Below are 22625 nucleotides of genomic sequence, written 5' to 3'. Positions count from 1 at the left end.
AGTGTTGTTTATGATGATCCCTGGAAGCTGAAGCTGCATTCTTGTATTTAGAAACTCTGTAAACCTTTATCTAAAATATGTTGCATAAAAAAGATTTAACAAATCCTTAACTCCTGATTAGCAATCCAAGATTATATTTGCCAACTGTTTATCTCTGCTATCTTAGTAAGTACTACATTTGGCAAAAATAATAAGTAAATAGTAAAGTAAATATTGTTTGCTTACACTGACTTGGAAAACCAGCCCTTCTAACAGCTGGAGATGTATTTTTGTATATCTTGAATTGCTGCCTTGTGCTGTGGTTTGTTTTCTAAATCATTAGTTATTCAAGTTATATAGTTTGTTTGGTTTTATTGGCAGTCATATACACATGTTGTACATTTAGTTTACTTGGTGTCTCTTGAATAAGATTATTAGCTGAATCCATAAATCATACAACAATTCATAGGCTATATTTATATCAGCTGTTCTATATTTAATATTGCATTTTTAGCCATAGACTGTGTTGATAAAAAACAAATCTTTAAGATTTCAATCCAAGATTTCTGGCGATTTATCATTTACAAAATTATATTAAAGTACAATGATAACCTTGGTTATTCACACTTGTAATATTAACCATTTCTATAATTTACTTCAAAATTACAATATAAAACCATCTATGATTTTAAAGGCAAAGAGGTAAATATTAATGTATGAATAACAAGTGTACTTAGTTGGCTGATTAAAATGCTTCGCCCCTTTTTTGTGTTTGCATATAAACTCTTCATACTGAAAAACGTGGATTGTCACTTTATAACAGCCACTGCAAATCTATTAGTCTTTTTAAGTTATCCAACAGTGAAAAACGTTTAGTTTTGCACATCCATCTATTCAACCCTGTATTTCATTTATCATGATTCAGATGTTGATGTCAATCCTGGTTGAGGTCAATCCTGGTCCAAGTCCTGGTATTATTCCAGCACAAAAAGGCTACATTAAAGTTGTTACTGTGAGTAAGATGGCAGATGTGGAATTGTTTCGCCTTTACTTTACATCTTGGATTTTCCGCCTCCATTGATTGTTTTCTTTTGAACTTGGCAGCTTCTAGTTTGGATTCAGACTGTGGTGAAAGGCATCTTGACCACAATGGAGGGGTTCCTTCCTCCCTGTTGTAGAGTTTAAAACCGATATGTAGGGAAACTCCACTGGCAACAGTTACTTTTCCAGAGTGTTGATAAGGTGTTATACTATCAGAGCTTTGAGATTTCCGTGGTTATGCAAGATATGCTAAAGTTCATGTCAGGAAACATTTAAGTCATAACACTTTAGGAGGCAAGAATACAATTACAGATGGGATTGGTTGGTGGACAAATCCAAATAGTCCCTTTCCCTGAAACCATTTCCTTAATCTGATGAGACTTAATGACTGCAATATCTAAACTGATAAAAAGTTGGACACGGATATTGTTTTGAACTCTGAATATCACTTATAGAATGTAACCAGATCTGTACAAATAAATTGCATCTAATCAATTTCTGACCAAGGGAGATGAATTTTTTGGATGAACTGTGAGCCAATATATGCACAGTTGCAGCTGAGGTTTACAAAGCGGTGCAGACGTTTTAAACCCTCTGACCGAGTGATGACTATATGGCATCAATAGTGAGCAGCGCAGGTTTTGTTTTTCCTTGAGCTAAGAGAAAGAAAAAGTGATGAAAAGATGATTGATTTGTTTGTTTAAAGATATTAAAGTTGATCATGGAAACCCACTTGAGAAGTCAGTGAAATGTCAAAATGTGTTTAATTTATTGTTCTCAATGGAAAACTATTTAAGGGGCAGATGAAAAAAGGTCTGCCTTGTCTGTGATATGTTCATTTTGTGAAGCTCTTCTGGCTGATATGTTTTATTTTCTCCAACATCATGACCTGGCCATGACCTTAGGGCAGTGGTTCCCAACCTTTTTTCCCAAGAGCCCCCCCAAATGACTCCTGTTGGAAGTTGCGCACACACACACACACACACACACACACACACACACACACACACACACACACACACACACACACACACACACACACACACACACACACACACACACACACAAGGGGTGGGGGGGGGTGCAACAGCGGTAATTAAAGTTTAAAAGTCTCAAAAATGCTACAACTACTATAATACTAACTTGAATTTTTATTAAAATTAATTAGTCAATTGTTTTTTATATTTTATTGTAATGTAGAGACAAGGCTTTTAGTGACAATCATGTATTGCCTTACAATTATATGTAAAAAAAAAAAAAACGTAAAAAAAACAACGATATTTGTTTCTGCCCTGCAGCAGTCTTTGGAGGGTGGAAAGCTTCCCGAATTGACACAAAATGCTTTGCTTATCTTTGATAACCTTTATCATAAGAACAGCCAGAACAGGTCAGCTTCCTGATAATGGTGACCCATGAGCCTAACTGGGATTTACTATGCTTAAAGATTAAAGGCAAAAGGTCATCTGACATAGAATTTACTTCTAAATTTGTGAATTTGAAACAGTCCTTTAACTCAGCACCAGAGTGAGGGACTGGAGTGATGATAACAATGAGACAAATGTAGCTTCTCCAACGTTATATACAGTATAATCGACAGCTGGAAGCTCTGCATTCAACTCCATGTGGATTTATATCTTACAAAATGTCTATGATTACAAAAGGGAGGGTCACTAATTCGGTGCCAGCAGATGTGAAGACATCTTCCATGTCCTAATGGCTGAATTGGCTTTATTACTACTGTTTTTTGGTGGATTTTCCCTTTTTAACTTGGGTCTTAATATTGGCGTGGAGGAGAGTATATAAGCTCTATCCGTTAACTTGTTTCCAGAACAGTCCATCTGTGTGCACAACTGGGCCAAAACCATGCTTAAGGCTGACGTGAATGTTACGTCAACTCCACTGGTGGCCTGCCCATACTTGGTAAAAATTAGCATTTTGCTGCGTTAATCAACAGAAACAGCAGGAAAATAAATCGGGAAGATGAATAGAGATTTATTTTTATTCCAAGAGGAGAAACATCTGCTCTAATCAAGAAAGACAAACAACTTTTCCTCTGTGGTTTTTCAATTTTTGATGAGATGCTAAATCACACAACACAAGCTCATTCAATCTTTCAAAGTAGAAGTCAGATATTTTTCTGTGTGTTCAGACGGTCCCAGTTGGGTTTCTATGACGGGGAAACGATCAATTCAGAATGCATCAAAAACTTTAAAAAAACTTTCTTTCTTTTTTTGTTTCTTTGTTTCTTTATTTTAGTATTTTATTAGCTTATGACATTTGCTTTTGTGGGGGACGCACTTATATGCCGCTATTGTGTTGAAACCAGATGCTGCCAGCTTAAATAGGCATAGTTTGTTTTACATATTTACCAAATAGTTTCTTTATTTCCAAAGCAAACAAATCAAAACTTGTAAAAAAGATTGTCTTGCTATGTTCGTTATGCCATCATCTCATATTAATCAAATCTATGGACAGTTTTCTTAAACACTTGAACAAACCACTAGGTTAAAAGGTGTTAAACTACTAATGTAGTCAGAATGTTTTATATCTGACTCATGTTTCCCAAAAGTTGTGTTTTTATAAGCTGTTTCATGACATAGAACAAGCCGCAAACCTCCGCAAGAATGTATGTCATCAGTTCAAAATTGGTTCTGGACCCTCGTAAATGAACCTTTCTTATTTTAGTAATAAGAGCACATTTATGAAATGCATAGAAGTTCACAAAAATGTGTGCAATACACTGTATTTACTAATAAAGATACAAATAAAGTTAAGTCTGTGCATACAACACTTCATAAAGGAAACCCAGTGTTTGTACTGGACTCTGCAAATCTCTAACGGCATATATTAAAGGCTGAAGATTAGCCAATAGCTATTGTGCCTGAAAAATACGTCCCTGAAGCTATTTCAGGAAAAAACTTCAATATGTACATTTATATATATCGAATTTCATTAGAAAGCTGGAGATACAGATCCATTGTCCAGCTGAACGAGACACAGGTTTTTCTCCATTCAGCTGGAAATGAGCCGCGCTCTTAAACATTTACATGCTTGCCGTGGGGTTGAACAGGTTTGATCCTGCTGTTGAAATTGCCTCTGCCAAAAAAATAAATAAATAAATAAACTTGATTTAGGACTTTTTCCCCCTCCCATATTGCTAGCGGATGCCCAAATTAGCATGTTCCTCTTCAGGCCTGGGTTCTATTATCCTCTTTGATGGGGCTCTTTATAGCCATCAGGGGGGTAGTGTTTGGAAGCACGGCTTGTTTTAATATAACACTGTAGCCTTGTGGAATGCGAGGAATTCTGTCATTTATTTTCATTCGCGGTTGAAAATTTGAACTTGGAGCAGTTGGAGCATGTGATTTCAATTAGAGGAGCTGTAAAGACCTGAAGACACGTAAGACAGAATGGTTTTCTACAACCACCAGTCTGTCTGCACACGCTCTGCTTGCCTCTACCGGTAAACAACGGCAAACATATAACCAGCAGCCAGCTCCCTTCTGTGTAAACAAACAAACATGCAGTCCCACAACAAGCCTTAGAGCCTCATCATGCTTACCTTAGGCGCTTTCACACCAGAGTACTTTTCCCAGGAATAGTTCCGATAGTTCCTGGTATTTTGCGTTCACACCAAAACCTTTTCACCCCTTTTCAGTCCCTACTAGAGAGGTGGTACTTTCCTGGGGAGGAAAAGGTTCCAATTTGCAAACCACGCCCCGTAAAACTCTGAAAAGTATTTTGAAGCCGCCATTTTATTTGCTCGCATTAGCATTATTAGCATTAGCCCAGAGCACCAACGGAGAGAGACTAATTTATGGCAACACAAAATTTGCCATTTTGGCGTTTTACCCGGGACTTCGGGTGGCAGTATACGCTGTGAAGTTGTTTGTGGCCTGCCAGTAAACCCAAAGCAGAAGAAGTGACGTCAGCGGCTTCATTTGCGTAATCCTCCCTCAGGGACTTCGGTGTGAACGCGATCTACTAGATAGTTCCGGAACTAAGGAGTTCCGGGGAATTATGTTCCGGAAACTATTCCTGGGGAAAGTACTTGGTGTGAAAGCACCTCTTGTCTCACTTTGACAAAGGTTTCAAGGAGTTGTTGACAGCAGGCTTAAGGCACTTGGTGCAGGAGGGCTGCAGCCGACCCTAAGGACCTCCTGTCATTATGATGATGTGAAGAACTTCATTCTCCTGTTTCTCTGAAGCAATTCACCTTCCTTGTGCATGGCCTCTGACCTCCACACTGTGAAATAGGGGTTCTTATGTCTGCTAACTACTTTACTGAGTGATGGCTTTTGCCTGTGTTGAGATATAGGACTGCTGAAATGGAGTGATTGGCAAAAAAAAGGAGACCTATCATGCTATATTTGAATAATATTTGTAGGGCCATACCTTTATAAGGTATATTTATATGTTTTCTTTTTCAAAATACCAAACAGATCATGCATTTTAGCCATGCCTCATTTTGCTCTATTTTGCTCTCCTCCACCCCTGTCTTTGCATGAGCTGCAGCTGACCACGCCCCCCTGCAAAGGAGGGGGACGAGTTATGAGTGTCATGTTACTATGCTGTTACCATGCCACGGCAACCTCTCATTCCCCTGATTGGTGGAGATTTGGCCATATAGGCGGAGCTCCTCGTCACTGACGTCAGACTATTTTCAAATTTGTATCAGTCTGTATCAGATCCGTTAAAGCCCCGTTTTTACAGATTTTGGGTATGGAGGAAAAGAGAGAGGGTTGTGTTTTCTGACACTTGGTGGGTTCCCTGACACACCGGGGACACATATTCATGTATAAAAGACGTACAAAGGTGCATTTTGCATGATGGGTCCCCTTTAAGTAAAAATTACAAATGCCACAATATTTTAAGTGATTTGAATCATAAATGGCCTTAAATTACATCTCCTGCTAGCAACGTTAACAAGCGCTCAAAAGCGCCAGTGGAGAGTCTTCTAGATGTTAAGGGCAAGCTTACGCACATTAATATCAACCTAACCTTTCACTGGCTTTTCCCAAGGAGACGAACACACATTATGTTGCTTCCCAATAATGAGTCAGTTTCATAGAATTCATATCTATTGATAAACTATTATTATTAATTTTCTATTCTAAAATTGACAGGTAACCAATAAAAGGATTGTAGGATGGTTGAGAACTCCTACATTTAAAAAAGCCATTGTGTGCTTCTAATGATGACTAGTCTCACTGTCTTCTTGACAGAACAGTTTCTGTTCAGGGTTTGTTAGTTTTGACAACAACCACCGCAGGAATTAACCTTGCTATTCATGCTAGGCTGTGCGGCCCAGTGTGTCCTCACACTCTGCCCCTGATATAGAATATCCTTACAAGCGTCTCTGCATGCCTTTTTAATAATGGAGAAGGTTTTTTATAGTTTTGAGCCAACGCTTTAGGTTACAAATGATATTTTACAGGCACAGGAGGTTATGAGTATGTTGATTTTAATTTCTCTGACCAATAAAGCAATTTGACCTGGGTTGAGTACCAGAGCTAAAACATGTGTAGAGTAAATCCAATTTTTTCAGATGGTAAAATTCATATGAATTCCAAATATTTCTGAATGCGGTGTTTGATATAAACAGAGGATTAAGACTCCTCAAAGGCTGAACATATTGGCAGCATGCAGTATGTGACTCTTCAACAAAGGTCATATTTAATCAAAATGCTTAGAATTGGGAAGTTGTGCTTTCATTGATTGCGTAAACAAAATCCCCATATCATTATTTATCCGAATTACTTCAATGATTCCAAGAAATGAGCCACATGTATTCAATATGTGTCTCTTACTTTCTTTATTAGAGAACATTCCCTTGGCAGATTAATAGAAAGTGTGTCCTAGCTGTCAAAGAGTGACTAAGCGTTTAAAAATAACGTTGAGATGAAGTCATTGCGACAGACATCAAAAGAGCATATTGTGAAATGGATCTTAGAATGTAGTTTTTGGCATGTTAAATGATGGCATTCTTTCCTAAATTAGATAGAGTTCCCATTTATTAGCTCTACAGATTGCTAAATAAGAATGTTGCAGTCATATATCAACTCCTAAATAGATATTGTGTTGTGTTTGCACTCATTCAACATGAATTATTACTGCCAATTTGGGCTTTTTTGAGTTTAGCAAGAAACAGCCATATGGGGTCTTGAGGGAAATATCTGAGGGATTTATTTTACTGGAAAAGCTTTCAATGGTTAACCTCGAAAATCTGTGTTCGCTACACCTGCTATACATCAGTATCCAGCTGTCTTTCTCTCACTAACTACATACTGTCAGTGTGTACGCCTTTGTGTTACACATACTATACATACATAACATGTGTATGATGCATAATAAATACTTTGTAGTAAGGCTATTTAGATTGCCCTTGTCCTGTTTGGTTTACCTTTGACTCTGTATCCCCTCGGTAATCGCTCGTCAGAGGGTTCTCACAAAAAAAGAAAATGTTGTCTCTCTACGCCAGTGGGGTTTTTGTTTTAGTAGTGTTGGTCCTTTATCTCACACTTTGGGCCACATTCCTTTTGGTCCAGCTTGAGTTAATCATTCCCACCAGGATTGTACAGAGATGTTTTTTTTCTTCTATTGTGGCAATTCACTTACTAACAAATCTCCTTGTCTTTGTATCTGCAGGTTCAGAGGAGGGATGCGGAAAAATTATTCAGCGATTCCCCAAAAAGGACTGGGATGGAACTGCATTTCCTCAGGGGGTGGAGATGGTAAGTGATAACAGCCTCTTATAAACTCATAACAACTAAACTGAAGAAAGATTGGTTCCTGGGTATTTCAAAGAACACTCTCGAAAACTGAAAAACTGTAGCACAAAGATGCTGCTGTCAGGTGACATTAAAATGCTTTTAATCTAAAAATAGTTGTAACATGTTGGATATGATTCAGACTGGTTCAGAATACCAGGGATTTCTACCTGACAGTGTTACAGCCTTTTATCAAATGAGAAATACAAACACCATTACTTCCTCTTTATAAAAAGTGGATCGGTCAATCATTCATAATTACTAGGAACTTTTTTGCTTCTCCTTACAAAAGTACTACATTTAAATCATTTAATTAAGAACATTGTAATATTTAACCTGCCTATCTTTTTGCATTATTTGATTGGTTACAATTCTAAAACTCTAAGTATTATTGACAGACTGGCATCCGACAGGTTGAAACATTATTGTATCTTTGGCCATTCTGCGGCTGTATTGACCGATATCACATCACACAAACATCCTTTTTCATAACAGGAGGGCAGACAACATCTCTGGAACAAGTTAATTTTGATGTGCCCAGGTTGTACAGTGTTTTTCTGGTTAGTGAGTGTCAATCAATCAATCAATGTTTATTTATATAGCCCAATATCACAAATGTTACATTTGTCTCAGTGGTCTTCACAGTGTGTACAGAATATCAGTATGACAATACGACACCCTCTGTCCTTAGACCCTCACATTGTACAAGGAAAAACTTCCAGAGAAAACCCACAGTTTAAAGGGAAACATGGGAGAAACCTCAGGGAGAGCAACAGGGGAGGGATCCCTCTCCCAGGACGGACAGACGTGCAATAGATGCCGTGTGTAAATCGAAGAGATAATACATTTTACAGCATATAGACCGAATGTTAGGAAATGCATGTGTCTGTAATAAGAAGATGAATCCACGAGGATGTCAGCTACAATCCTGTGGAAGCCATCAGGGAAGCAGCATGACGAGACCCAAGGCAGGACCGCAGAGACAGGTTCAGCCACAAATGTCCTCTGTAAATCTTTAAAGAAGTTGTTACCATGAGGAAGTTGCATATTAAGACATGTTGCCATCGAGGAGCTTACTGTGTGGACAAGCAGGCAATCTTAAGTTAACATATTCATTACTGAATAAACAAAGTGTCTCATCACAGACAATTGTTTGAGGGTTAAGGGCGTGAAGCTTTAGTTTAGTGTTTTCCTCTGCATTAACACACTCTCAACACACTGACACGTACTGCACTTACCGACATTTCCTCCTCACACTGCATTAGCCTATATTGAGTAGAGGAACAAACCTTATTGTGGTTTGAACTGAGCTTGTTAAGGGCAAAAGTGAAACTGAATACTGTAACTGCAATAGGTAGTCCAAATGTTTGGAAATGCATGTGTGTATAATAGGAAGATGAATCCACAAGGATAACCATCCAGGACCTATGATCCAGGACCACAGCCACGACTCAAGATCCAGGGCTCTCGATCCAGGACACAGGACCGCAGGATCCTCCTTGACTCCGGATCCCAGCGTATATAGACACCAAAAAGAAAGACATTTGGGGAAGCTGGGTTAATCGGAACATGAGAGGACACAGGTATAGACAGAGAGAAGGAAGAAGTAAGATGTCCCCCGACAAACTAAGCCTATATCAGCAAAACTAGGGGCTGAATCTAATCAGCCCTAACTATAAGCTTTATCAAAAAGGAAGGTCTTAAGCGCACTCTTAAAAACGGATAGGCTGTCTGCCGCCCGAACACAAACTGGAAGCTGATTCCACAAATGTGGAGCTTGATAAGAAAAGGCTCTGGCTCCCATTGTACTTTTAGAGATTCTAGGAACAACCAACAACCCTGCATTCTTGGAACGCAATGCCCTAGTAGGACAGTAGGGTATAATGTGTTATTTAAGGTAAGATGGCGCCTGCCCATTAAGGGCTTTGTAGGCGAGAAGAAGAATTTTAAATTCTATCCTGTGTTCTATAGGGAGCCAGTGTAAGGCAGCCAGAACAGGAGTAATGTGGTCCCTTTTCCTAACTCTGGTTAGTACACGAGCCGCAGCATTTTGAATCAGCTGAAGTGACTTGACTGACTTCTTGGTACTCCCTGATAATAAAGAGTTACAATAATCCAGCCTTGAAGTAACAAATGCATGGACTAGTTTCTCTGCATCGTTTTGAGGCAAGATATGCCTGATTTTTGCAATGTTACGTGTCCTTGTCTATGTTTCCCTTACCCATCACCAGCTTCCTGATATGTTAGTTGAGAATGTTTTTTGCATAAAATAGGAAATATTTGTCTCAGAAAAATGGCTGGCTTTTTCAGTGTTGGTGACAAAATGACAGATTATTCCCCCGGGAATGTTCATGTTTTTAAACCCATTTGCCCCAGCAGATATTGGCATTTCCTGTTTCAGATAAATGCACAATGATTGTTTAACCAAAGGTTTGTTTTAAATACTTTACATCTTCCCTAATTGGGGACCCTCGTCCGCAGAATCTTTTTTTACATCACATTGAGCGTACTCTGGTCTCTTATCTTCCTCTTCAGGAGTATTAAGGGAATATGTGCTTCTCTTGTTGCCTGGAGGGCGACCCCATGGGGTCTTTTGGCCTTATATGGACAGTGCAATGGATGGCCAAATATTTGCTTATCAGGACTGGGAAAAACTGTCAATCTCTTTGGCAACATTAGCAGTTAACAGTATCATACTGCACAGAACATTAGCGCCTGTGTTGTATCTGTTTTTATTCATTTATATTGGCTTCTGCAGATAAGCTTTTAATGACTAAGCAGAAGGGTTTTGGCAAATGACAAGAAGAGAAAACAGCAGAGTGACTTGAGATCCCAACACAGTGCTTGAACCTTTGGAAGTCCTATCCAGCACATACTTCTGTAGTATTACATTTACATTCTGCTCTTCTCAATACAGCACTAAAAATGACACTCAAAAATCCGCACACAGGGAATATTTAAAGCATCCATACTGTAGCTGTAGAGGATTATAAATGCGGTGCCAAAACAAATCTTCTTATTTTTTGCAGTTCACGGTACGTTTTGTGTTTGGTGAAGTTCATAGGTAGATATTTGGGAGCCAAGTGATGCAGAGCACACGCAGGTGTAGAGGCCAAGTTGTTGCATAATATGGGTCAGATATCCAAGCCAAGATAAATGTGAAGAGTTGATCTAAATAACAGACAATCCTCAACATCTCATATGAGGTAATTGTTTCACAAAGACGAGATACTTTTAAAGAAAAGACAAATATAATCTACATTTCAGTATTTGCTAATGTAGAAGTTTGGATTTTTTTTTTAATGAATTCTGTCTAAAGTTTTGTTTGCCTTTTTTATAACTGATTAAGGATGGCCAAGTGTAATTATTAATGTAGCCGAATGATTTTGCCTGGTGCAGAAACAGTCCAAAAACGACTATTATACGATGACCCTTGTTTGTGGTATTAATAAGGCAATTCTTCTGGGGACGCAAGAGTCAAGAGTGTCTTTTAGACTTTTAGAGATGAGCAGTATTTCTATAGAAGGTATAACATAGTGTACCGCAAAGCCAACAAACTGTACTTGTGAATGCTTGAATAAAAAATGGAAGTATATCCTGTCTAGATCAACTGTTGTCTAGAGTTTTGGAGATTGAATGTGTTGTTGATATGAGGCGGAAACCCTAGCGTTGATCTTTGATCTTGCAGTGACTCTGAGGGATGAGCCATGGTGGCTGTACTCTCTCAGCATCATCCCTCAAGTATCCTGTTGTGGTTTTATAGAGTTTAAATATAGAAACACCACCACAAGTTTCACTAATTCTATTAGGTTAGTGTTTCCAGATGTCATTTATATCCTGCATAGCATTTTTATTTGTGCCTGTGTGGGTGTGTGTGAGTGTGTGCATTCTTTGTATTCCATCCCACTGAAGTTAGAGCTTCATCATTATGTGTCAGCCTAGAATGAAATTGAGACATGCTGCAATCCCAAGAGTGCAGAGAAAGCACAATGCATGATGGTTCTCATTGAAACAGTAAACCTAAGCTGAAACGAGAGGATGCATTGAATGCTACGTGTTTTTTTGGCAAAAACCCCACATATTTGTTAAAACTGTTCCTCTGAGACACAACTATATGGACAGTATAGAATATTGGATAACATTGAGTTTTCTCTATGATAAAGCACCCAGAAGACTGAGCAAGGACAGGAAAGAGGTGGTTGTTCTTGACATTTTTGCTTTCCTACAATGCTGTGTGACTAGCTTTGGTCTATAGCCAAATGACTGAAATTCCAGCTTTGAAGCTTTAATGAAGATACACCATAGTGTTTAACAGACCCACTAAGCAATTGGCATTTCGGCTTTGTCTTGCTCTGGTATGTAAACCATTATTATTTGCAGATTTTCTCTACTCCATGAAAAATAAAATGACTCATTTACAAACACTGTGATGGCACACATCTGTAGAAAACAGTGGATGAAGCTGAGCACGAAAAGCATTTTGCGGTCACAACAGGCCCCCAGCAAACTAAATAACCACAGATGAGGAATGCACCAAGAAAAAGCGTTTACAACTTGTGCCAGGAAAAATGTGTTTCTAATCTTTTCAGGCAAATGATGATGATAGGAACCAGCTCAAATCCTCATCTGTTATGGATGAGCCAGGTCTGTAAATGTAGATGGAGGTCTGTAAGTTTTGCCCCCAGTATATTTCCATCACCTCTCCCCCCAGTGTCAAGACACAGTCCTCGTGATATACTGTAAACAGACAGTTTAGATCCCTAGTACTTTAGATAGTACTAGGGATGTAACGATATATCGAATATCGCGATATCGCTAAATGTCTCAATACCGTCGTGAGACTGACAAAATCTACCGCGATTTTTTATTTTTAAATATATATATATATATATATTTTTTTAAATCTTTTCTTTTTTTTAAACCTTTATTTAATCAGATGGTCCCATTGAGATCATCGATCTCTTTTTCAAGGGAGACCTGTCCAACATGGCAGCAAGTTAGGTTACAACATGAACATAAAACAACAGATAACAAAAGGACATCGTATTTACAGGGCTACATGTACATACCTAGAGACATTGACAAGTACCAACAGTATATTTATATCTCGCCCTGTCAATAAGCCTCACCTTCTTGGCAAAAACTGTATTGTTTTTGAAGTGGTGGAGCGACAATGCACAGTTTGACCCACTGCTGTCAACCATGGCCAAAGCATATCTCTCTGTCCCAGCAACATCAGTACCAAGCAAGAGAGTTTTATCCACAGCAGGGGATATTGTAAACGACCAAACATCCCAGCTTCTACCTGGAAATGTGGACATGCTCATATTCCTAAAAGATAACCTTGATGATGCTGAGTGAGTGAGTGAGTTAGAGTTGAGTTACTTGAAAAACTAAAGTGAAACTTGATTTATTCTTTGCAGGGTCTGATTATTATATTGTTGACACTTTAAAATACTACTATCCTACTAAAATGCTGTACAAATCAGATGTATTATTTAACAAAGAAAAAAAAATGTAAAAAAAACATTCACATTTTTTTTCTTTATTTTTCAATATCGCGATAAATATCGTACCGTGGACTTTTTATCGCAATATTATCGTACCGTGAGTTTTTGGTATCGTTACATCCCTAGATAATACTCATATTTTTTGTATGTATAGATAAGGCAAATTTCAGAAAGGAAGTTATCTATAAAAATTAGATGGAAGTAAAATATTCCAAACTATGGTTAGAGAATGGTACTTACTCCCTAATCCTGTGCAAGGTTTCCTTTATTCCGTCTTGTATCTTTTTAGTTATTTCAGTTTTTGATATGACTCGCAGGACACGGTTTATGTGACAGACAAAAGTAGCTGAGCTCTGGTTTTCTAAAATGATTTAAATGACAAAGACAAAAAGGTTGACCTAAACATGAATCAGAGTCAATGAGGCTGTTTGTATTTTATTATTATTTTCTTAGCTTATTGTACTCTAGAGTGCAATAGTCAAAAATAGTATGGTGATCCAGTAGCGTAGGCAGAAATGTACTTTAGGGTGGGCCTGTAAAAAATAGGATGGGCCAGATTTTTCTTCTGCGCATCAGAAGCTAACAACAATCCCCGCCGGTACCGGTGGCAGATTACTTTTAGAATACTTTTGGAATACTTTCTTTTTCCATAACAGATGGGTATGTTTTGGTGAACAGGAGACACGTATTTTACTGTTTTAATGGCTTATCAAGAAATCAAACACAACATCTTGGTGTCATTCTGGACAGCTCCCTCTCATCTGCACCCCACATAAAAAACATCACCCGGACTGCATTCTTTGTACTGTCTTAAAACCTTTCCTTAGAATATGTTATGAATTGTAAGGTGTCCTTGGGTGCTTTGAATGGCGCCCCTAAATAGAATGAATTATCATTATTATTTATTATTATTATCTGAAACGATGTAATAACTTTTAAAACGTTTTCCAGTCACTTTCCCCATGCATTCAGCAGCAGCAGGCCATTCACTTTGATTTTATCCCGTTATAAATGTCATCATTTACGACAATAAAGAAATGCTACATAAACGTTATCTTGCACATTTTATCCAACCATCTCCGTTTCTAACTTTCAATATATTTTAAAAGAGATCTCTCTCTCTCATCTGGGGGCGGGGCCTCACAGACATGCTGCAGCGCTGTGCAGTGTGCACACAGTTCTGCCGGCAATGAATATTACATTTTGTGAGGAAACTTTTCCACCAATAATTCCAATAAGTATTCCAAAATGTATTCACTTCAGGTTTACGAAAGTAACTGTAATCAGATTACTCGTTTTTCAAATGTAACGCCAGCTGAATACACTTGATTTTTGTATTCTGAATACGTAACACCGTTACATGTATTCCGTTACAACCCAACCCTGTGTATATCTCTCCGGACTGTCCACCAGCAGATGAAAAACACCCACCTCTCCGCCTCTTCCAAGGGACGAGGGAACCCTGCGGCAGAGTTTCCGTTAACATTTTCTTTCTTCTTACAGCCCAGCAGCAGGAGAGGTGGGGAGAGGGAGGCGGGGCTATTTCATCATTATCAGAAAATGATCGTATAGATCGCTGCTAGATGAGGGCAGTGGGGGCTCTTCTTGGAGTCTGGCTTTTTTTTTAAAACTAAAGTTCATCAGTGAACTTTGAGCCATCATTTATTTTGCAGGCAGCTCTCTGCCTCTCTCACATTATTATGGCGCGCCGGAACCAACAATCAGTTTTTACCGTAAATGAGTTCGGTTCAGAGGATAAAGCACATACAACATTAATTAAACTCGATATTTGTTCACTTGAATTTCACTTTGAATTATTGGATTTTCTCAATGGGTGAATTTTTTTTTTTAAATGACACCGAAGCTTTCTCAGGGTGGGCCCATGAGTAAACTGGGTGGGCCTGGGCCCACCCTGGCCCTATGGTGGCTACGCCACTGTGGTGATCTCTCTTTCTGTAGTGAGGAGAGTTTTAATTTGTGTTTCATTGCATGGGCAGTTGTGTCTGCTTTTTTGCTTTACAACAAAAGTTGTATAGTTTGCAACTAGCCCACCAATGCCTTGAGTTAACACTGACCGGTCATGCTCATTTTACTTTAGACGTTTAGCTTTAAGCCTACGTTATTGAGCTAGCAAAGCCATGGAATGTACCACACAAATGGCAAAGGAATTCCTGGAATTACTTTAGTGTACATTGTTTAATGGCAGAGTCTGCTTGTTTAATTACAACACCATCTGTTTAATGCTTGAAGTATGTGACTGTTCATAACATCCGCTGTTTGTAGACAACATATTGGTGTCAAATGTAGCTTTGTGAGTTGTAGACTCATCCTTTGTTATTACTTATCTCATTTGTTTCAAGGATGATGCTCCTTCATTTTTAATGGGGGTTATAAATGTCATTGCAAGTATAAGGTCCACATTGTAAGACAACCAGATGAAGATAAGATTTTTGAATCGATCCAGCGTAATTCCAGTGTTGGTTGCGGTTTATAGAAACAAACACCAGGTTTTTTGTTTAAGCTTTTTCACAATGCTTACCAGCAAGCTGAATAACACATTTGACCGTCAACTTCCCCTCAATGAAACCTTCATGCTTATTATTTATACACAGTTGGAGCAATATGGGTCAAATCAATGCCAGAAAATATTTTGTTGAATTGTGTTTAAACAGACATATTTACAAACAGAAATGGATAGCTGTTTATGCTTGGCTTGGCCTTCAGTATATGTTTGTTTGTGTGTTGGGTGAAAATATATGCCTTGACGTCAATGCCCAAGAGGTCACACACATTCAAAAGAACGGTCCAGTGTTGCACATGAGGGTCAGACCATTACAAGTAGCCTGCAGACAGCGTTCTGTCAGCAGACCCATTACTGCTGTCTCCACTATAGTCATGTTCCTCAGCAGGTTAGCAACTCTGTGTTCAAAGCCTACGGTCTTAAAAATGTGAAATGGATTTCAGTTGCTACATTACAATCAGCTGGGATCAGCTTCGCTAAAGTGTTAAAGACAAGTGCACAGTGTACAGTAAGATGCCATGTATCTAGACAGGAAGTTAAAGATGGGAAGCTGCTTTAATGACACAAAACACTTTGACAACAGCTAAGGGTTGTGCATTTTATATTTGCTGATTCTATCTCTGCCACTTGAGTTTTTGCTGCTTTTTGTATGCATCTATACTGTACCAGCAACAGCCGTGCCCCGAAGCATTATGTTTAGGGGTGTCCGAAGTTTGAAGTCGACCTGACCTCACCTTGTAGGTCACCAAGTCACCTCACCAGGCTTGTAGCATTTACAATCATGTGACAGAGAAAACAGTGGGAGGCTCATCCTAATAATCAGACTATCTCTATCTCACATGTTGTGGCTGTGGGCGAGACGCTGCCCCGCTGAACAATAGTAATCCTGTGCTGCTCCATTCCGACACACAGTATGCGGTGTGGGTTTTCTGTTCCACTCAGTCAGCTCGGCAGGCAGAGTTGTTTCTCTGACCGCATACCAGGCCGGTCATTTGCTTTTTTGTCCCACAGCATGCTCAAATATATACTGATAAACATAATTGTTACTGAGAGAAAGACATTTAGACAAGTAGACATCACAATGGCCAAAAAACGAACGCAAATATGGAAGTGCCCTAAGAGGCTTCTCTAATAATAGCCACTGCTTGCTTCCCTCTTCCCTTTTTGATTAAAAGACATTTAAAATTTAACTGTAACAAAATACTTAGTTTACAATAGATGTCTTGGTGCTCTGTAAAAGAAGAGGGTATGTTTTTGAGTGCTTCAGTCTATTAGATACCTTACTTACTGCTGTCTCATCCGTCCAGAGTTCATCTGAGACTCTCCGCTTTTCACCCAAATTAGAATTGTCAGACATCGACAACTGCCAAGATGGTGGTCGGTGGTTAACCCAAATCAAGTTTTTAAAACAATCTTCCAAAACCAGGCTGACAACATTACATGTCACTTGTTAGATGCTTTTATCCAAAGTGACTTACATACTCAATACTGTGGGCAATCCCACAGGAGCAATTTGGGGTGAAGTGTCTTGCCCAGGGACACAACGACATGCTGACTGCAGTGGGGTTTGAACCTGTGACCCCCTGATCCGAACACCAACGCACAACCCACTGAACCACACGCCTCCCTTGGGCAACATGGGCACAATCTATCATTTGTATAGGGATATGTCTCACTACAGTCAAAGAATGTGTAGATACTGTTAAAAAAGAAAACCCAAAGGCTACTTTTCATGGATTTTGTCACATTTTCCCTTTTCCTACTTTAGCTGTGTAGCTAGTCAGTTAGCAGTCAGCTACACCCGAGTTAAAACGTTTTTTATATGACTTCCAAGCGTAATTATCCATTTAATCCTCAATGTGCATTTGATAAGTCAGAAAACTAATGATTGTAGCAATATGTGTATGATGTGAATGTTGACATCATCTATTTCCTGATGAAGTTTGTTGGCTTTTGTTAATTGCCTCTTCCAATTCAAACTTTTGAACAGCAATGGAAACGCCCATTTACCATCCAATCAAACACAGCAGGTAGAAATAAATCACATTTGCACTATGCTAACCCGAGGATAGTCTAAAGTTTGTTCAGTTTATAGTAGGCATAGTTTGCCTGCAGTACATAAAGACAATTAATTCAATTTCATATACTGTAATTTTAACATCTGATACTGTATAATACGCCTTGTTTCTATCTGACCAAATAGTTATTTTTCAAAAATGTCCTCTTGGGGCCCAACTTCCTCTGATAAAAGAATTTGACCCGACTTGACCCGACTCTAAACATTTGTGTAATTTCTCTTGTCTGGAAATGTGACTTCTTGAACTCCTCCCTTTTCCCCCAATTCCTGTAATGCGGAACGTGGCTGAGCACTTCCGGGAAGGATGTCTGAGTTATTCAAAAAATGTGTAAACCGTTGGTGTCATGTAGGTAGTCAATATGACTGCTGAACATTTAAATAGGAATTTTTTTCAAGACGTATTGTCTCAAAACTAGAATATTTCAGGGCTCCAGTATGACCTTAGCCTCTGGACCTAGGTCAGTTTCAGTTCACTTGAGAAAGAATATCACGTATTGCTGTGAGGAGTCATTCATCTGGCCTTGTTCTCGGAACAGGTTGAAAAAGCAATCGGCAGCCTTGATTACTCAGTGCGAGGCTCTGGGCCAAACCACAAACGGATGAAAGAATGTAGCCTAATTAAATCACTTGATGGATTAACTCAAGTGACCATGACTTGACATGTCGCACTGCACGTCGTTCTTATGATGTTTGTTAAACTATGAGGGAAAATCTAAACAGTGCATTCCAGCAGGATGCCGTCCCAGCCTGGGGGGTGGAGAATGTGATCATGTGTTTATCAGGAAGATCCACACATGAGTAATCAATGCTTGTGTGCCAGTGGAGCTAAACACATCACGAAACAAAGCTGGAGATGTCAAGCCAGCAGGACTTTCCACACTGAAAAGCACTGAGAGCTCACCAGGAAATGGGAATTCACTGGATGAAATGAAGCTGCATTAAGCTACATATTCACACTTTTAGATGAAGTACATTAGAAGCTTTTTTTGTTTATGGTTTGTTGTTTATATGTAGTTTTCTAGGGGGGGATTAAATGTTTTTCCCTTGTTATTCTCTCATATACACACAAATAATGTTATTTCCTGTTAGACCAAATTCTTGAGAGTACAAACAAACAAAACACCAAAGGTGCGATGACAAGTGATAAGTTATACTGTGGCTTTTGGGGTGCTCTCCTGTACATTTCCTTCCTCCCATTTAGAGAACTGGCTGCTTCCAGACATCCCTCTAACCGGCTACTGGTGAAAGCCACTGTTTCTCATAGAAAGTGAAGGACTGCTACTAACACCGGGGCCAGAGACTTCTTACACCTACATACATACAGTATATATGAGTAGTAATGCAAATACTAATTATCTCCATGTGATACATCTCAAATGTAATCTTTCCCATTTATGTTGGCATTCGTGAAATATGGTCTAAACTGCTGAATGCTGAACTTGCTAATCTTCACCTAACAATAAGTACTTTATTGACATGAGCTGGGCGTTTGAAGTTGGGAAATAGTCAGATTTTGTTAAAGCCGTGTTAGCCGCAGACAGCATATTTCTATGATGCTGTTATACATTACATTGCTGTAATCCATTGACATGTGTACCCATGATACAGTAGTAAGAGTGAGTGTCTCTTTAGATGGCAGTGTTGGTTACTTGTCAAACCCTATACTTTTGTAGTTTTTGAGGAGCTTCATGACCTCTGGAGGACGGATGTGCTCTGGAGTCTTACACTATTTATCACTAAAGAAACAAATGGATGTATATATTTAAATGGTTATGGGTAACCAGTTACAGATTGAAATGTGATGTGATGAACATCTGTGTTAATTTATGAGAAATAACAGTTGAGTAGGAACCATTCACAGTATACATGTAAGTAACCACTTCTCTTTTTCTTCTAACTTTGACATATTTTTAAGGACAAGCAATGTTACCATAGAGCCCCTGAAAAAATTAAATAAATATAGTTGCTCAGAGTGGCCCACACAGAGGTCCAGCTGCATCGTTTTACTTTGATAGTAATCAAATCAAATCAAGTTTTATTTATATAGCACATTTATAAACGATTTTTGGTCGAGCCAAAGTGCTGTATATAAAATAAAAATAGCCTACAGTAGAGACACTTTACAGCAAATACAACAGCACAGATTGTTCAGAATATCAGTATGAGAAAATCGACACCCTCTGTCCTTAGACCCTCTGTCCTTAGACCCTCACATCGTACAAGGAAAAACTTCCAGAGAAAACCCACAGTTTAAAGGGAAACAATGGGAGAAACCTCAGGGAGAGCAACAGAGGAGGGATCCCTCTCCCAGGACGGACAGACGTGCAATAGATGCCGTGTGTAAATCGAAGAGATAATATATTTTACAGCATATAGACCGAATGTTAGGAAATGCATGTGTCTGTAATAAGAAGATGAATCCACGAGGATGTCAGCTACAATCCTGTGGAAGCCATCAGGGAAGCAGCATGACGAGACCCAAGGCAGGACCGCAGAGACAGGTTCAGCCACAAATGTCCTCTGTAAATCTTTAAAGAAGTTGTTACCATGAGGAAGTTGCATATTAAGACATATTACCATCGAGGAGCTTACTGTGTGGACAAGCAGGCAATCTTAAGTTAACATATTCATTACTGAATAAACAAAGTGTCTCATCACAGACAATTGTTTGAGGGTTAAGGGCGTGAAGCTTTAGTTTAGTGTTTTCCTCTGCATTAACACACTCTCAACACACTGACACGTACTGCACTTACCGACATTTCCTCCTCACACTGCATTAGCCTATATTGAGTAGAGGAACAAACCTTATTGTGGTTTGAACTGAGCTTGTTAAGGGCAAAAGTGAAACTGAATACTGTAACTGATCAAGGGCCCCCACAACGTGGCAGAGGAAGCACCTGTTGCACAGCCAGGTCATTACCAGTTATTATCTGACTGTTCTCTAAAGGCCGGGGTTTTGTACTGATCTACAACCTCAGGACAAAGCTGTTTACCTTGTTGTTTCATTCTTCAGTTCTCGCCATGTGCTCAGAAATGTGTTTACTTTGAACAGAATAGATGAAAATAACAACCATGTTTACCTTCCGTCAGCTGATAAAAGTAAAACAAAAGTTGTCACAATGTGGTAAAAGATAAATAAAAACAATGGCAGGAGCTCAGTCGGTAGTGACGTTCAAGTCCCCAAACAGACCAAGTACTGCCCTTTTATTATTGTATTAAAGGTCCCCTATTATACTGTTTTTCATCAATATATAATAGGTCTCAGATATATACAAAACATGTCTCTGAGGTGGGCGGGTGTTACCCTGGTTGGTGATTGGCTAATGGTTACACAAGCCAAAAAATCGTTATGACATCATAAAGTGGCCAACATCTGATCAGCTCGTTTTCAGAGAGGTTTTTATATAAATGGATCAGGACAAAAAGTGGGTGAATCTTTTTTCTTGAAACTTTCAGAATCTCTTTCCACAGAGGGGACACATGGTTATGTATAAAGATAAAGTGGATTTTGCATAATAGGTGACCTTTAAGTTAAATGACGGGTCAAAATGTCCTGTCCTGGGCACTGCCAACGGGACCCTTGAGCAAGGCACTTGACCAACACACTGCAACCAGAGCACTGTATATATATTAAAGCTTCCCACTGCTCGTTGGGTGTGTTAAATGCAGAGCCTACATTTCACTGTGCTGTGAATGTGTGACACTAAAAAGAGGAGTCAAATTTCCATTCCTTTCAATAACCAGAATACTGCATTACAAATAACTTGGACCTCCCAAGTGTATAATGCATATTAAACTTAATATATCTGTAAATAGAGCCAATGTGTTTAATTAAACAATTTCTGAATTTTCTGGCGCCCCCTGTGTTTATATATTAACTATAGCAGACAGGAATGCCGCTTACCCCCCAAGGTTCTGACCTGCACTGCATTCAGTCTGCACTCAGCGCTAGGTACCTCTCATTGTTCTCTCAGCTGCAGGAGTACAGCTCCACAGACATGCAGAAGCAGGTGAAGGTCGAGCTGCAGGGTGTCTAGGGTTGGAGGCCAGATGTGACCCTGCAGGCGTCATGGTACTTATTGTAGTGCAAAAGGACACACTTAAAGCCGTCACAGCTCATCGCCTTTTCAAAAACGTAGTTATTAGGAGAGGCACAAGCACAGACAAAGATAATGGTAATACTGTTAAGGGGTCAATTCTATAAGCTGCACTAATGGAAAACAAGTTAATTGTACCATTTGATTCATTACCACTTCAATTTGCTTGCTGTTTATCCTTCAAAAGTGATGACTGTATTTCAATTGGATTAACTTTTGTGGTTGTTATTTAGGTGTATATTCTTGACATATTAATTAAATTCTGACAAAGCGTTGATTGTTTTATTTACTAATATTTAGTCTAGCAAACAGTTATTAACTGGTGTTGTTGAGTCAAACTACCAGTTTTGCTCAAAGTCTCGATCCTTCACTTTCATGCCTTTTTTAAATGTTTGAGGAAAGATGCAACCACTATGTGTGTGTTTCATTTTCCAAGATCAGAGAAAGGCCTGTTGGAGAAATAGTACCTGGTCTGTTATTCTTTACATCTCTCTGGACACTTGCTTGAACTTGTTATTCCACTTGTCACAGTGTAAGATCTCTGTCTTTGTGTAACATGATATGTGTTATTCTCAATAGTCATTGTCACTTATCTACTTTAGCTAAATTCATAATGGCTTACTTTGCAAA

At 38.9% G+C, this 22625-nt stretch overlaps 1 protein-coding gene across 4 annotated transcripts in view; it reads left to right on the top strand.

The window, feature by feature from the left end:
• Positions 1–22625, top strand: part of sbf2 (SET binding factor 2) — a 96201-nt gene that overhangs the window by 3795 nt on the left and 69781 nt on the right. For all 4 annotated transcript variants that reach the window (XM_034111157.2, XM_034111174.2, XM_034111148.2 and 1 more), the window contains exon 2: positions 7669–7754. In XM_034111157.2, the coding sequence (XP_033967048.1) occupies positions 7669–7754 (86 nt within the window). The remainder of the gene's footprint in view (positions 1–7668; positions 7755–22625) is intronic.

Source organism: Pseudochaenichthys georgianus, chromosome 3, assembly GCF_902827115.2.
Source record: "Pseudochaenichthys georgianus chromosome 3, fPseGeo1.2, whole genome shotgun sequence".
NCBI classification, from domain to species: domain Eukaryota; kingdom Metazoa; phylum Chordata; class Actinopteri; order Perciformes; family Channichthyidae; genus Pseudochaenichthys; species Pseudochaenichthys georgianus.
The sequence above is the reverse complement of the archived record's forward strand: the minus strand, read 5'-3'. Positions and strand labels throughout refer to the sequence as shown.